The 17409-nt window shown below is 40.7% G+C and overlaps 1 protein-coding gene across 1 annotated transcript in view; it reads left to right on the plus strand.

Moving 5' to 3' along the window:
* Positions 1-17409, plus strand: part of LOC137296186 (hepatocyte growth factor receptor-like) — a 57540-nt gene that overhangs the window by 28931 nt on the left and 11200 nt on the right. The window contains exons 5-16 of the mRNA XM_067827901.1: positions 5081-5251; positions 5519-5664; positions 6274-6412; positions 7407-7546; positions 8335-8547; positions 9280-9379; positions 9814-10086; positions 10883-11050; positions 12128-12410; positions 13273-13410; positions 14405-14488; positions 14887-15071. Coding sequence (XP_067684002.1) covers positions 5081-5251; positions 5519-5664; positions 6274-6412; positions 7407-7546; positions 8335-8547; positions 9280-9379; positions 9814-10086; positions 10883-11050; positions 12128-12410; positions 13273-13410; positions 14405-14488; positions 14887-15071 — 2040 coding nt within the window. The remainder of the gene's footprint in view (positions 1-5080; positions 5252-5518; positions 5665-6273; positions 6413-7406; positions 7547-8334; positions 8548-9279; positions 9380-9813; positions 10087-10882; positions 11051-12127; positions 12411-13272; positions 13411-14404; positions 14489-14886; positions 15072-17409) is intronic.

Consider the following 17409-nt stretch of genomic DNA (forward strand, 5'->3'; position numbering starts at 1 on the left):
ACCAGTAGAGATTGCGATCAGAGTCTCTGCTGGTTGAGTCTCCGATCCTGCTAGTAGAGATTGCAATCAGAGTCTCTACTGGTAGAATCTCTGATCCCACTAGTAAAAATTGCAATCAGAGTCTCCACTGAATTGTCAATTTCCAATTCAGTTGGTAGAAATGCTGATTTATATGTGGGACAACAACAAGTCACTTCACTTGCTGAACAATAATATGTATTTTACTCAGGTATAGACTGTTTCCAGTTACAGATACATTTATTGCTATATTTACACATCTTTCTTTCAAATCAGGTAACAATGAAGATTGAGACTGAACAAAAATATGCATTTTACTAAGGTATAGAATGTTTCCAGCTAGACACATTTATTACAATATTTACACTCCTTGCTCACAAAACACATAAAATTGAAGATAGCAATAGTACTAGACTTTATTTTGACACATGTTAGTTGTGGTTGTATGACACTTTGTAGAACATTTTACTTCTTGTTTTTTACAACGACATCTGTTAGTTATACAGCTGTCCTTACAAGCACATACGCTTGATTCTTATGTCATTCTTGTTGTCCAGCCTGTGTTAATTCTTGCAGCCTGGATGATTGAGATTTCTTCTAGAATGGTGACATCCACATGCTGTAATGATGGAAAACAAACATTATGGATGTCAACCAGCTGCTCTGCACCAAAGATGTTTCTCAGACGACCATGTGCTGTATATAGCTTGTATGTTACCTGCACCTTGAGCTTGTAGGACCTTGCATGGCAGAAGTCGAGGATCTGTGTTGGTGCGAGACACTTCGTGAATGCGTACTCCAACATTGTCCCCTTCGTTGAAAGAAGTACTTTTCAACTTGGCATCATAATGAACTTGCTGCCTGTTGGCTGCCTTTCAGAGAGTTATCTGTTGCAGTTTTCCAAACCTTGCTGTGTGGTGTTTCAGGTTCAGCAGAACTCCTTGAGTGATGTCCCAAACAATGAACTGGCCAAAAGAAAGTGTTTCATCAAATGGGTTTCCTCCAGCTGGAATGAAGTCTGGATCCTCTACAGATGTTATCTGGAATACTCTCTGCTGTTCTGGATCAACTGTTTCACAATGTACTGTGGTCATTCCAAACACTTCTATTCCAGTTCCGACTGTTCTTGCACCATCCAGGTGTTGGTACTCCTCACCAGAAAAACTTTTAGTAGACTGAGATGTGGTTTGGTTGATGTCTGCACAATCACTTGAAGTCTGGTTTGTCAGTGGGCCGATGTGATCTTCAACTTGTCTGCTCTCCAACTGGTTGAAAAGATCTGTTAAATCGTCCTCATCTTGAATTCCCTGCTCATCCAGTATTTCCAGCACAGCACAGTCAATTCGAGGAGGTTGGCCAAAGACGACTTCATACAGTGACTTCATGGTTGTTGAACTAGTGGAAATGTTGATAGCATATGTAATATCAAGACCCTGGACCCAGCCTGTCTCTGGACTTTCCTTAATCCACTTGCCGAGTTTAAGCTGCAGATCTCCATTCCCCCTCTCCACATAGCCCTGTGATTGTGGATGATGAGGTCGTCCATGAAGGATGATCATGCCTGTAAAAGTACCACATTACTTTAATTAAAATGGAAATTAAGGAACAATAAGAGTTGTATTTTACAATACTTCTAAACCACGAATTACGAGGGTTGGCTGAAAAGTTCTAAGCCTCATTGTGAAAAAAGTTACAAAGTCCATGTTTGTAATTTATTTTTCTACATAGTCCCTTTCCAAGTTCACACACTTTTGCCAGCAATGCTGCAAGGTCCAAATCCCGGTCAGGAAGAAATCTTCTTCAGCTACCTTAAAAAAATCAGTCACAGCGGAAAAGACGTCATCATTACTTGCAAAATGGCGACCGGCGAGTTCCTTTTTCATTTTGGGGAACAGGTGGAAGTGAGAAGGAGCCAAATCAGGTGAATAAGGACGATGGTCAATGAGTTCAAAGCCACAATCGCGGATTGTTGACATGGCCACCACCGATTTGTGAACAGGCGCATTGTCTTGGTGGAAGAGGACACCTTTAGCGATCATCCCTCGTCATTTGGCTTTGATTGCTTCTCGCAACTGGTTCAGTAGATCAGCATAGTATCTGCCGTTGATAGTGTGACCTTTTTCAAGATAATCAGTGAGCAGAATACCCCTGGAATCCCAAAAGACTGATGCCATCACCTTTCCAGCTGAAGGAACAGACTTGGCTTTCTTCGGAGCTGGTGAATCAGGATGCTTCCACTGTTTTGACTGTAGTTTTTTTTCTGGTTGAAAGTGATGTATCCAGGTCTCATCCATGGTTACAAATCGTGCCACAAAATCATCGGGATCTGCTTCAAAACGACGCAAATTGTCAAGGGACGTCTGGAACCTGACACGTTTCTGTTCTGCTGTCAAGAGCTTTGGCACCCATCTTGCAGAAACTTTCGTCATTCCTAATTCGTTGGTGATAATATGCTCAACCCTCTCATGAGAGATGCCCACTACACTAGCAATATGTCGAGTAGTCAATCGTCGATCATCCATCAACATATCGAGCACTCGCGTGATGTTTTCTGGAGTGGTTGCTGTTGAAGGCCTTCCTGAGTGTGGGTCATCATCAAGGCTTTGTCTGCCACGCTTAAATTCTGCAGCCCACTTCTTTACTGTGGAAAATGAAGGAGCATCATCCCCTAGAGTGGAGACCATGTCAGCATGTATCTGTGTTGGGGACATCCCTTTCTTTTGCAAGTACTTGATGACTGCCCTGTATTCAGGGGAAAAACCACTCAGACTGAGAACTTTTCAGCCAACCCTCGTAAATCATTGACACTTACCAGGCCAGTCCTTGCAGTGGTCATTGATGACAGCAGAGACAAATTTCCGCCCATTATCTGACTGGAGAATCTGAGGACAGCCAAACAACAGAAGGTCTGGACAAGCTTGACTGCAACTTCAACAGACCGCTTGGATGTCAAAGGATGGGTCCAGCTGAACTTGCTGAAGTGGTCATGCATATGTAAGATCCACTTGAAGTCACAATCTGGACTGCTGGTCATGTCGATTAAGTCAATCTGGACACGGATCAGGAATCCAAGTGAGATAAAGGGCTTCCCTGATGCAGGTTTCTTGACTGGCATGCGCGTGGAACATTCAGGGCAAGTGCTCCGGAAAAGTTTTACCAAGTCATGTCTGATCCATGAGTAGTTAGCCGTGATCTCATCCCATGTTTTGGCATGTCGTGAATGACCAACTCTTATGTGACAGCTGCAAAGAAAAACAAGGATTTAATATTCTGTTTCATTCAATCCACATTAAAAGACAAAGATATAAATTGTTGATTAAATGATGTATAAATTATAATGAATACTGTGAATATATAACATACCATTTAACTGTGTCAGATATATCCTCCTGGGTGATGACAGGACATGATGACTTCTTGCAGTAGTGCTTAGCACACCAGAACTTGAAATGGCTGTCTGCTGAACACTTTACACCCTTATCGAACTGCAGAACTTCCACAGCTTTGTCATATGTTTCTTGGGTGATGCAAAAAGTTTCCTTGTTTCTTCTTGTCAAGCTGGGCTATGTGGTCATCCATGAGTTTGTAAAACTTGGCCTTCTGTTCATCCATTGTCCACTGGTGTGTGATGATCTCTTCAGCTGATAACTGGTTCATGCTCAAATCTATTCCCCTTATATACCCATGAACAGTGTAACACCTCTGACATCTGACATACCTACAACCCAGTATATCGACATTTAGTTATAACAACAAAAATATTTCACCAACTTATAATGGAAGAGTCCTAAAGACTAATTAATCCATGAGAGTAAAGGAAGAACCAAGTAACGATGAAAGCTGGATTAGCAGATTGAGATTAACAGATTAAGATTGGCTGGAACTGAGTAAACAATTAATTTTTCCTTATCCTGACTCATGCTTAATTGTTTATCTCCTCTTTCTGGCGACGGTAGTGAATCACCTGAAATCCCATGAAGTTCCCTTCCAAAAGAAGCGGACGTAAAATTCACACTCACCGATGAGTTACCTCCCCTCCCACGCTCATGGTCAGCTGATTGGCCATGATACTCACTTTCTCCTCATGAAAATTCCTATCCCACCCACCTAAATGTCATGAGTTACTGGTTCGTGGAGATGCTGGTCAGGACGTTATGATGTCATCAACTGTAGAAATAGTTGAAGTGCAGTTCTTTTCAAGGCATGTCCATAACATCCCCGATGCTGCATTGTGTTTGCGACTGACTCTAAACATGTATCCATTATTACAGTCCATTGAAACAACATGGGTCTGCCTCGGTGAAAACATGGTATGTTGGTCACGCCACAACAGATAATAAATACTGAACCACACAGTGCTCTCTGTATTATTTCACTTTCTCACTGGAAACAAGGTATGTTGATCTTGCCACAACAGATAATTGTATTGGACCACACAATACTGTCTATATTGTGTCACGGGAAACAAGGTATGTTGTTCTTGCCACAACAGATAATTGTATTGGACCACACAATACTGTCTATATTGTGTCACGGGAAACGGGAAACAAGGTATGTTGATCTTGCCACAACAGATAATTGTATTGGACCACACAATACTGTCTATGTTGTGTCACGAGAAACAAGGTATGTTGATCTTGCCACAAGAGATAATTTTATTGGACCACACAATACTGTATGACTTAGTTGATGCATGTCATCATATCCCAACCCGTGAAGGTTCCGTGGTCAAATAGGCCTAAACTCACTCACTCACTCTTGCCATCATATCCCAACCCGTGAAGGTCCTGGGGTAGAATAGGCCTAAACTCACTCACTCACTCATGTCATCATATCCCAACCCGTGAAGGGTCTGTGGTCAAATAGGCCTAAACTCACTCACTCACTCATATCCCAATCGTGTATATTGATGCTCATGATGTTGATCACTGGATTGTCAGGTCCAGACTAGATTACTAACAGACCAATGCCATAAACCTGGTTAAAACAATTAACAAAATCAAATTTTAATGCAAAACCATGTCATTTATCAAGCTGGTACATACATAATGTTTTCTGACAGGTTGTCCGGTTCCCCGTTGACTCTTGTCGCGTGCACAAAGACTGTGACCAGTGTCTTGTCAGCAGGGATCCGATTGGCTGTGGCTGGTGCATTGATGCTTGTACCACCAGGAGTGAATGCAGCAAACCCCCGGACTGGAAGCAAGATGAGTGCCCACCTTCCGTGTATCAGGTCGGTTGTAATTCCCCTGACTTTTGAATTGTCACTTTTCTCAAGAATGCAGTATTTTTTCATGTTAATCTAATGCACATTTGATGATTGTAGGAACAAGCTCCATGTTTTCATACTGATAGACATCCTCACCAGTTTACCATCTGTCTTGTACAGGTGATTTTTGCTATAGTCAGGTTTCCCTGTGATATTGTGGACAGCGGAGTCAAACTTCCACTCACCCTGAGACAGTCTTTCATATGGCCAGCTGTACTGTATACATTACAGATATCACCACTGTCAGGCCCGACCGCCGGGGGAACCAAGCTTACCATCACAGGGAAGAACCTAGGTGGAAGGAGAAGCTCTGTTTCTCATACCGTCAAGATATCCGATGTTGTGTGTGATGTACAGAAAGGCTGGTCACCAGAAAAGTAAGTCTGTCTCTCAACTTTCAAGCTGATTGTAAAGGTCAGGGTCATTGCTTGTTACTTACCCTTGTTGTTTGACACTGCCCTGTGTAATACTGGAAATATGTAAAAGGTATATGCTGTCATGCTGTTAGCCAAGATTTATATATTTGCATAAACATATGGGTCTCCAAATAATTTTTTTTAAATGGCAATACAAAATTGTTACATGCACAAATAAAAGTGACCCGTCCATGCCTGAGGAACATTTCACTTTTTTTTATTTAGCCTAATATCGCTAAAACTCGCTCACTCACTCACCCTAACTGGCGTTGTGTCTTGAAGTCACCTCACTGCTAGCACAACAATGTCATCACTGGTTACTAATGTGAGTGAATTGGGAAGTTTGTCCTGACATTGAGATATTGACTTGGGACTGAATATCTGCCTTCAAGCAGGTCCTGATAAGTGTGTGACTTGGAAACTGATCATTAAGTGCCTACCATGGTCACTTCCTTCACAAGTGTTGTGAAGATTGAGAGTTTTAGTTTTTTTCTAAAATCTGTCGCTATCGTATGCCATCTTATATCATATTCCTTGTACATACTCTATGTGTTGTTCAACTATTTTTAGATTTGTATGCATCACAAGGGCAACTAAGAATGAAATTGGTAGCATTGTTCGAGTGGAGGTTGAAGACAGTTATACCGATTCGGAGAGGCCATACCATGTCTCTGGAATAGCAGAATCAAAACAGCAATTTACATTCAAGGTATGAGTGAACAGTTTAAAGACGATTGAATCTCTGGTCATAGAAGTGTCTCCTTTGTCTCTGTGGTTTGCGTCTTGGTTCACCAACATCAACCACTTGTTCAGTGTTGGTTGTTCCTGCATTGTCATTAGCCTGTGACTGTCATTAGCAAATCTGCTGTTCATTCTAATATTCCAGTCAGAATGTGAGTTACAAGCCAGACTTGTGGTGGATTGCTGATGACACCATTAGAGTTACCTCCCTTATCCATTTCCTTTTGTCCCAGTTGCAATGTTTGATTAGTCAGTAATATGTCATTGCAAATCAAGACGGGCAATTTGAGATCACGAGAAGCACACAAATATTTGTACAGGTTTACAGAATTGCAAACCCAGGAGATGCAGGGCATGACAGATGTTCCAAGTAAAGTCAGGATTTATTACCTCATGGACAAATAGTTCCATTAGAAAAGCAGCATTCATTCTCACTATTAAGTTGAGCTTCCTTTTTGTTCAGTGTGTTGAATTCCTTATTAGCTGACCTGAAAGTCATAAGACATTATTTATGTCATGACATGTCGTCTGTCCATACATCTGTTTATTGACTTTTCACGATCTAGGGAGCTGAAATGTAACAGAAATGATTCTATGGCCTGCTATGGTGTCTCTAAGAGTGCTTCTCTCAAATGTGATTATCAAAATGGCCACCATATATTTCATCATAATTCAAGCTATGGAACTATGTGCCACTATTTTGTTCGTGGACTAAACTGCCACAATACCAGACTTGGTGCTGATACATGAGCTTGTTCATGAGCTGTAACTTTGACATAGGAATGTTGGCAGATTGTTAAAAAGGCAAATCATACATCATAGCCAATCAGCATAAAGTGAAAATAAATAAATAATCTGTTGAGATTTACTGAGATATTGTACATTTTGTCCTTGCCTCTATTTCTTACTGTTATTGTCACTTTTAGCATACGGATTGTATGGTTCCTACTTTCTGTTCCCAGAATGTATCACTAGCATCCTTCAGCCCCAAACATGGCCCGATTTCTGGTGGGACCAACATTACAATCAAGGGGGAAAACCTGAATGTTGGCGGTGAACACAGCGTCACAGTGGCTTACAACTTTAGCTGTGTCATATTCAGGTAGGTAGCCAGTTCTGTCAGTCCACTGTGTGTTCCAGGCATCATCCCCATGCAGCAAGTGCTCTGGTCTTGTAACCATCTTCACTACAAGAGATGGAAACACTGCTTATTCTGTGTGCCATGGCATGGTATACACTGAAATGGTATTTGTAAAATAGTATGAGCAGCACGACTGAAATTATGCACATCATGATTAATTTAATGTTAAATGTGATAAGTTTGACTAACTCAAGTGATTCATAGCCTATTTCACACTCCAGTGTGTTTACTAGTGATACTCAAAATCTCATGGCATGACATGGGCATGACCACTTTGCATACCAGTGGACAGGACAGGAAATGCTGGTACTATGATAACATAGTTTCTGGGCTGGTTTATGGTTCAAGGACTAATGAAGTTGAACCAGTCCTATTATGAGTAGCTGAAACAGTAAAAAATGTAGAGGCAAGACACTTTATGGATGACTACATCTTTATTGTCTGAATTTGCCATCCATAACGTGTCTTGAGTTGATCTCTATCATCTACACAGATAGCCAGTCCTAGTTTACTGTATTTCTGTAATTAAGGGAACACTTTGCTTATCTACTACAAGCATGATAGGATAACTGTATATTTAATGTTGTTAACCACTGTTATCAGCAAAATTCCTGCTATATTGTGGCAAGCTGTAAATAATCGAGTCTGGACCAGACAATCCAGTGATCAACGGCATGAGTATAAATCTACATAAGTGGTTTATATTGTCATGTGTCAACCAAGTTAGTGTGTCTGAGCACCTGTTGCAGCTTGACAAGTAAGGAGATCAAGTGCACGACAGCCAAGTGGTCTGAGGTGACCGGGTTAATCTCTCGTGAGAAGAGGTCAGCAGATGAACCTCGAGGTCAGGGACCTTTGAAGGTGAAAGTGGATGGAACTTCTTTTACAGACAATAGAAGCAACTTCCTTTACCTGCCTGATCCTATCATAACGGACATTAACCCTGCAAGGGCTTTTGTAAGGTAAATCTTGATGACTGGTATTGTTCTCGGTAACATCTGAGAATCGAAGGGCTGAGTCAGTTCTCAACAGTACACTAGTACTTGCCAAGGGGAGGAAACCCTCATTGTTGAGTTAATGTTGAATAACTCACAAGTTTTCAAACATTGTTTGGCCTGCATTGTTAGAAGTGGTAGTTTACCTTGATACCTTTACACATGAGTTCTCTATTAGCATAGCTGAAAAATTTGGATGACCTATACAAATTTCTTTTCAGTCCTGTAATTAGATTGCATGCCTGTTTGGTCAATCCAAGAAATTGACTAGAAAGTGGATGCACTACATGAAAAAACATTCAAAGTGGCTCATGGTCTTATAGTGACCACAAATCTAAGTAATCATATATCAGTTGGTTAAGGACGTGTCTGGTGATTGTGTCATTAAATTTACAGATTGCTGTCCATTGTCAATTTAGACATAGCCCAAAGCGCTAAGTTTGGAATTGCACTTCCTTGTTTTCTGATGATGATAGATCAGATCAAAGATAATTCTTGGATGTGACTGCATTCCAGGTCACAAACATGCCCAGTGCATGTTAAAACACTTAGTTCATGGTGACAGGTGTGTATGTTTAGAAACGTGTTCAATAACATATCGTGTACATTGAAACATTATCATTGATTGAGGCAGGCCTAAATTTACTTCATGAAATCTGATAACAGTTTTGGACACAATTACGATGTGGTCTGTTTCAGTGGAGGCCGGAAGATTACAGTGAAGGGAGCCCACTTGGGGTCTGTAGCACTCCCTCGAATTGGCGGTATCGATAATAATGTCATCTTAGAGAAGACAGAGGTGAGCAGAGTTCCAGGTGGAATAATCCCACATCAGGAACTCCCCATATCTAAGCACCTTAGGTGACCTGCTTCTAAACTCCTCCCTATCACCTAAAACATTTCCCCCCTCCCTCAGTAACACCCTGCACCATTAAGCCCTCCCTGTCCTCTCATAACTGCCTATCTCCCTTCCTCTTCAGTAACACCTCAAAACTCCTGAACTCACCACTTAATGACATGTTATGATTCAGGTGAAGAAGAGACTAGGAACTGTCTCGAAATGTTGTGACCTTGTATAATAAAGTAGTTGAACCATAAAACATTTTTAGTTTGATTCCACCAACTTCTAAATGCCTTTGAAACAACTAATTCAACAGTAATGCATGAGTTCTGTGTCAGTGCAGTCATGGTTATGTGAAATGTAAATAAAATACAGCCATTCTTCTGTTCCAGGAATGTGTAGTCGCTGATGGTGGTAATTCCATGGTTTGCAATGCGTTAGATGTGTCAGAAACCCTTTCAACACCCCCGTCTGAAAAACTTCCAGTGGGGATAAAAATCTTCTTCGTAATGGACGGAGTGAAGAGTCTTGGAGTTCCCTCATTTCCACTCAAGCAGGCCCGGATCAGCAATTTCCAGTACTATCTTGATCCCAATTTTCACAAATTTGAAGGAGACGCCAATATTTACTACTTCCCTGTCACAGATGAACACTTGAAGATTGAGGTAAGGCTTTCTCATCATTGTTTAAATATTTGCCAGCAAATGCAAAGTAATGGACCATAGGACTTTCAGACTGAAACTGGCCCCCATTACATCCAGCACATCCACCTCTGGAACAAATTTGAAACAGCGACTGTACTAGGACACACCAACAGCCCTTTCACGACTTGGTCATTCATTCATTTGATGGAAGACATGACAGTACGACAAGGTCATTCATTCATTTGATGGAAGACATGACAGTACGACAACAGAAGGCCTCATGTTACCAGAATTGTTCAAGAATACATGCACAACATTAATGTCAGTGCATTGCCCTGGCCAGCACCTTTCCAGACATGAACCTCATTGAACATCTCTGGGATTATTTTGATCTATTGGACTTGCAGAACAAGATTCCTGCTGATGTCATCTGTTGAATTACAGAGTCATTGAGGAGAGGTATATGGAAGCACAGGGTGATCACACTCATTATTGATGACATATGCCCTGACCATAGTCTCTTTGACCCATTGTTCACTGTTTGAATGAACTCAGATTTACGTAAATTCTAATGTTAACCCCGTGATTCTTTCTTAAAGAATTGCTGCAGATGCAAGACCCATATTATAGTAAATCTTCAGTCAAATATTCTGAAATGATTTCTGGTTGTAAAATAATCATAACAAATTTCACATGTGTCTTTGTTTCTAATTCTTATTCAACTGATGTCGATGATAACTTTCTTTTGCCTCATAGTTGATATTGATCTCAATAAACATCAATGATTTTAATTTTTGGCTGGTAATTTTCCTTTCAGGGAGAGTACCTTGACCTTATTTTGCACCCTTCAGAGTTCAATGTCAAAGTTGGCACTTCACTGTGCAATGTCACAGAGGTCAAGGCCACATCACTTCTCTGTACTCCAAGCAACAAGCCAGTTAGTGTCAGTGAAAGTGAAAAGGATCAAGTATCACACTTGGTGACCGTAAGTTCACATTTTTAACATTCTATCACCATGGTCAATTAATGACATTTGTGTTTAGTGTACTTCTGCACATATGGACATGTACATTTGATAAAAGGCATCAAAGGATATTCTTCCAGAGGCCAAATAATCTTCTAAGGAAAAAATATGTTATTCTTTTAGAAAGCATCCCAGGCCTCTTCTCCTTCTGATCGTATGTCTGAAAGAGTATGTACATATTGTAGCTGTGAGGATATCAAATACCTCTACCATTTCACCTTTACATGTCCATCCGCAAAGAACGTTCAAAAGCAATAAATACCAAATGAATATTTAATTTGATCATCAGAACAACATTTTAGCTGCCTCAAGGCAACAGCAGCCTATCAGTAATTCAAATCTGTTATTATCTTCAATATGCCTTGAAGAGCAGAACTGAATTGAAAAGAAGGATGAATCTTTTGTTAAAGTGATCATGCAATGTACTACAGGCACTTCATGCAAATGCAAAGTGGTTGAAGTGGTCGATCATTGGATACCAAATCATTAACTCGGTTAATAAAAACGGTATTACATGGAAGATCGTTTAGTATCCTCTGTGAGCAGCATAAAAGTAGTCTCAGCCACCCACTCATATACATGGGCCAATGGGCTTCCGTTAACAAACATTGGAATATGAATATCAGTGTTGTGGTGGCCTCCCTTCAATAGTCTCATGAACAAATGCATATTTCTTAGAGTTAGTTTTGTGAACTACCATATAAATCTTCATAGATCACGCTCATGTTAGCATTGATCTGCACTTGCTCTCAAGTCAGTATTCTGTCTGCAGGAAATGGAATAAAAATCCATTATTTTTTATCAAAAGTGTCCCAGTTTCTCAGAATTAATAATCAACAGACCAGTTTTGTATAATATCGAGGTATCTTTACCAGTTTGCTGGCAGAAGGAAACTAAGTCTGGTATTCCACATATCTTCACGGAACTAACACAGCTGTCATCTTCATCATATTCACGTCATAATTTCTTGGAAATATTTAAAGCCAGAAATATTTTCCTGTATGCCACTATTAACTTCTTCTGTATTCCCATCTGCAGATTGAAGTAGGCTATCTTCACTTCGATGACATCGGTGATGTTGTGTTCATCAATGGTGCTTTAGCGGGAATGGCAACCAGTATCATCATCCTCATTGTCATCCTTGTCCTGATTCTGGTTGCTGTGGTTGTGCTTCTCATCATCATGAAGGTGAAGAAGATTGGCTTCTTCAAGGAGATCGATGACAGCGCACACACTGTGGCGTACACTGCGGGACAGGAGATGAACATCCACCAGATGACCGGTGCTGGCGGCACTTACAGTTTTGAAAATCGGCAAAATGGTAAGCGTCAAACAATGCTTGTGAGAGAAATGATTCAAGGTATTGCTAGAAATAACATTTTGTTAATCATAGAATTTTTCCCTGGAGCATCATACAGAGGCTCTTTCTGTAAAAGTTGTGTGTAAACTGGTATATGTTGACACAATATGGGGCCCTGTTCCACAGAGAGACAACTGTCAGAAGTCTATGCTCAAGTATCAGTCCTACCATGCAAACGATGACCAAGTATCAAAACTGAACTCAATACACCAAAACAGAACAAAAAACTTCAAAATAGGAAAATAAACTTCCAAAACTGCAACATTGTCCTCTAAAACTGAAATAAACGCTCTGTAATAGAAAACTAATCGTTTGAAATGGAAACAAAAGAACGGTTGTTGAACGTACAAAATGGCAGTCATAGCATCCAAAAATGGTAACCATTGCATCCCGAAATGGCCTAAATATAGTCAAATATGGCGGCCTGGAGAGCCAAACAAACTGTGGTCAATAATGTTTTTTGTAACCATGAGTCTCATCATGAAAATTTGATATCAGGATGTAGCGCATCAAACCCCGATTGTATTAAGCTTCAAACCTATGTTCATACTTCTCAGTGTCAAGCTTGCGATTCTGCACAATTTGGTCCCTCATCCCTCGGACTGATCAGGTTTTGATGATTTGTTTACCATTTGTATGGTAGGCCTGAGTATAGCAGTTACTATTTCTTTGTCACTACGGTCACATTGGGTAATGGGACTCAGGCTTTGGTAGATAAATTGAAGAATCTAGTTTATACTGGTTTCATGTTTGAACAACAGATTTGGAACATGTGCTGCTGGTGTCTGGGATGCCAATATTGAGTACTTGTGTTTCTATACAGATTATGCTGAGCAGCGTCCTGTGCAGCATCACCAGACAGCATTGTCAATGGTGAGTGACGACATGCTGGCGCTTATACAAAATGAGAATCTGCTGATTGACCATGAGGTCCTTACACTTGGAGACATTCTGGGAAAAGGTGAGTCCTGGCTATTATAATAGTAAATATGGTGAGTCCTGGTTAGGAGTAGAAGAAATATGGTGAGTCCTGGGTAGCATTACAGTAAATATGGTAACTTTTGTGTTATAGTAAACATGGTGAGTCCTGAGTAGGTTTAGAGAAAATATGGTGAGTCCTGAGTGGGATTACAGTAAATATGGTGAGTCTTGGGCAGGGTTTAAGTAGATATGGTGAGCCCTAGGTAGGCTTAGAGTAAATTGGTATGTCCTGGGTACGGTTATAGTAAATATGGGTTGGATTAGAAAATATGGTGACTCCTGGGTACTATTAGAGGGTAAGTGAGATCTGAGTGAGGTCAGAGATGTAGATGTCCAATGTAAGAGTGAGCTTTGGGTGAGATTTGGGTGAGATTGGTGAGATGTAGTATTTGGGATTATTCATTCTCTGTACAGTACAGAGCCATGCCAATTAGCTATCATAGGTCTACACAAGGACATGATCTACACTACCAAGTCATGGTGGCCGAGTGGTTGGATAGCTTGTTTGCTGACAATAAGGTGTGTCTCACTGAAAATGTGGGTTCAAATCCTGGATTGGACTTTTCTGAGAAAATATAATACCCAGTACCACATATTGTGTTCATCTCAGCCACTCTGAATTCATTTAGCGTGATATGTTGCATCTGACCACTGTCTGAAAGACACCGTGTATTTGTAGGTGAGAAGTAAACTTGAATAAGATCAAGTGAATTCTTGAATGCCTCACTGCCCAACTGTGTCTATATTGGCTGATATGTGTTAAATACATGAAGGTTCTTGCTTCACTGTCTAACTATGTCTATAATGGCTCGTGTGTGTTAAGTACCAAACATTTCTTGTCTCACTGTCTAACTGTGTCTAAACTGGCTGGTGTGTGTAAAGTATAAAACGTTTCTTGCCTCACTGTTTGACTGTGTCTAATTTGGCATAAAACTAAACTCAAGCACTCATTATATTTGCTGGTCTGTGTTCAGGACATTTTGGCTGTGTCTACCGGGGTTTCCTCACTCTGCCGGATGAGAAAGGCGACTTAATGATTGCTGTGAAAACTCTACACCGTGAGTACAATGTCTTTCATAAAAAAATGAACATGATATTGTTGTTCCTGTCATTACTCAAATACAAACAAAGAACACTTTTGAAACACCTACCCTCAAATAATTAATACACTAGGTTTTGAAAGGGAAATTCTGTCCTAGCAGAGCAACAACTGTGAGACATTAATCGGTAAGTTAAAAATATACACTGTGAAAAACAATTGTGCGTTTTTATAGATACTCATTTGTCAATGCAAAACATCAGAACACACAGATATGCTCACCCATTGACTTACCCACCTGCCCAGTCACCTACTGATTCACTCACTTGCCCATTCACCCACTCACATGCCCACTCATTCACTTATTGAGTCACCTATTTAGTTACTCATTCAGTCACTCACTCACTCGTATTACAGAGGATGCTCCTCGAGACATTGAACTGCAGGCTTTCCTCCAGGAAGCTCTCATCATGAAGGACTTCCATCACCCCAATGTCCTGGAGCTGATCGGCATCTGTCTGGGGCTGGACGCTATGCCCCTGGTAGTCCTGCCCTTCATGCAACATGGGGACCTGTTGACCTACATAAGGGATGAAACTAAGGTAGGTACTCTCTAGTTCAGTAGAAGACTGTAGTGACATGTACCAATGTAGGTATTACCTAGTTCTGTAGTAAACAGTTGACACATGTACCAAGGTAGGTATTCACTGGTTCAGTAGTAGACAGTAAACACATGTACCAAGGCAGGTATTCCCCAGTTCAGTAGTAGACAGTAAACACATGTACCAAGGTAGGTATTCCCTAGTTCAGTTGTAGACAGAAGACACATGTACCAAGGTAGGTATTCCCTAGTTCAGTTGTAGACAGAAGACACATGTACCAAGGTAGGTATTCCCTAGTTCAGTTGTAGACAGCAGACATGTACCATGGTAGGTATTCCCTAGTTCAGTAGTAGACAGTAGACACATGTACCAAGGTAGGTATTCCCTAGTTCAGTTGTAGACAGTAGACACATGTACCATGGTAGGTATTCCCTAGTTCAGTAGTAGACAGAAGACACATGTACCATGGTAGGTATTCCCTAGTTCAGTAGTAGACAGAAGACACATGTACCAAGGTAGGTATTCCCTAGTTCAGTAGTAGACAGAAGACACATGTACCAAGGTAGGTATTCCCTAGTTCAGTTGTAGACAGCAGACATGTACCATGGTAGGTATTCCCTAGTTCAGTAGTAGACAGAAGACACATGTACCAAGGTAGGTATTCCCTAGTTCAGTAGTAGACAGAAGACACATGTACCAAGGTAGGTATTCCCTAGTTCAGTTGTAGACAGCAGACATGTACCATGGTAGGTATTCCCTAGTTCAGTAGTAGACAGTAGACACATGTACCAAGGTAGGTATTCCCTAGTTCAGTTGTAGACAGAAGACACATGTACCATGGTAGGTATTCCCTAGTTCAGTAGTAGACAGAAGACACATGTACCAAGGTAGGTATTCCCTAGTTCAGTTGTAGACAGCAGACATGTACCATGGTAGGTATTCCCTAGTTCAGTAGTAGACAGTAAACACATGTACCAAGGTAGGTATTCCCTAGTTCAGTTGTAGACAGAAGACACATGTACCATGGTAGGTATTCCCTAGTTCAGTTGTAGACAGAAGACACATGTACCATGGTAGGTATTCCCTAGTTCAGTTGTAGACAGAAGACACATGTACCATGGTAGGTATTCCCTAGTTCAGTTGTAGACAGAAGACACATGTACCATGGTAGGTACTTCCTTGTTCAGTATTAGAAAGATGTGTAGCATCATACAACAGCTTCAGGTTATATGACATTAATTCTTACTCAAATTTATACATTTTGTATATTTTTTTAATGAATGCTTATTGTTTTTAGTGTTCATCATTAGTTTCCTTGCATGTACCTTGATAATAATAATAGCTAACTTCCCTCATATTCCTGGATATTTTCATCTCCAGTTTGCCTTTTACATATGTTTTTTTAATGTTCTGAATGTGAGGGGAAGTGGGCTTGTGAGGTTATAGTGCTGTGTAACGACACTGTATTATATTTGATACTGTTGTTAGTAATCTAAAACATTGTTCAATGACTGGTCTGTATTATGGGGGCTGTGTTATAAAAAAGATTTTCTGTGTATTTGAGATGGGAAATGAAAAAAATGTTAATCGGGAAATTACGGGAAGGGGGCCAGCAAAACATGATACCGATACTGACCAATCTCATGTCTCCCTACACACCAACCTCTGTAATAAGGAACCAGTCCATAAAGGGGTTTCAGACCAGACTTGCAGTGTCTCATTACTGTCAAAGACTGTTATTTAAAATGCACCTCTTAGTTAAGATCCCAACATCCTCTTGGTTGATGTTGGGCTGTGGGTTCCTCAGGGGTTTAGTGTGTCTCAAATCCCAAGATGATCAACATCCCTTAAGGTTTCCAGAAAGTCATTTTTTGCATGTTTGTTGACCCTTATTGCTGGTTTCATAACCATAAGCTTGGATCTAAACACAGGATACAACATGACTGCTCTTGTTAACTTAACTGAGTCCCAAGGAACCTAAATATTGAGGAATCTGAGTTAGTAACAATCAGTATGGAAGCCTGGAGTGACACTGCCTAGGTCACTGCCACCTGAGGGAGTCAAGCCAAACACACATCACGCTGGGTTGATGTCTGTTCAAGTCAGATACATTAGAAGACACTCATATGGAAGGTCATGTGCAGTGAACCATGTGTGACCTTGATCTCCCAGTATAAATGAAGGCTGTGTGGACTTTGTAGCCAATCAGATATCAGCATTTTTATCCCCCTGGCATGTAATGCAGGGGAGATGTAGTCCATGCCTCACCCGTCCGAAACGTGGTAGATATATTGAACATAAGCTGGTGCCTTTGGCTATTTCCAGATTTTTGGCATTT

Source organism: Haliotis asinina, chromosome 9, assembly GCF_037392515.1.
Source record: "Haliotis asinina isolate JCU_RB_2024 chromosome 9, JCU_Hal_asi_v2, whole genome shotgun sequence".
Lineage (NCBI taxonomy): Eukaryota > Metazoa > Mollusca > Gastropoda > Lepetellida > Haliotidae > Haliotis > Haliotis asinina.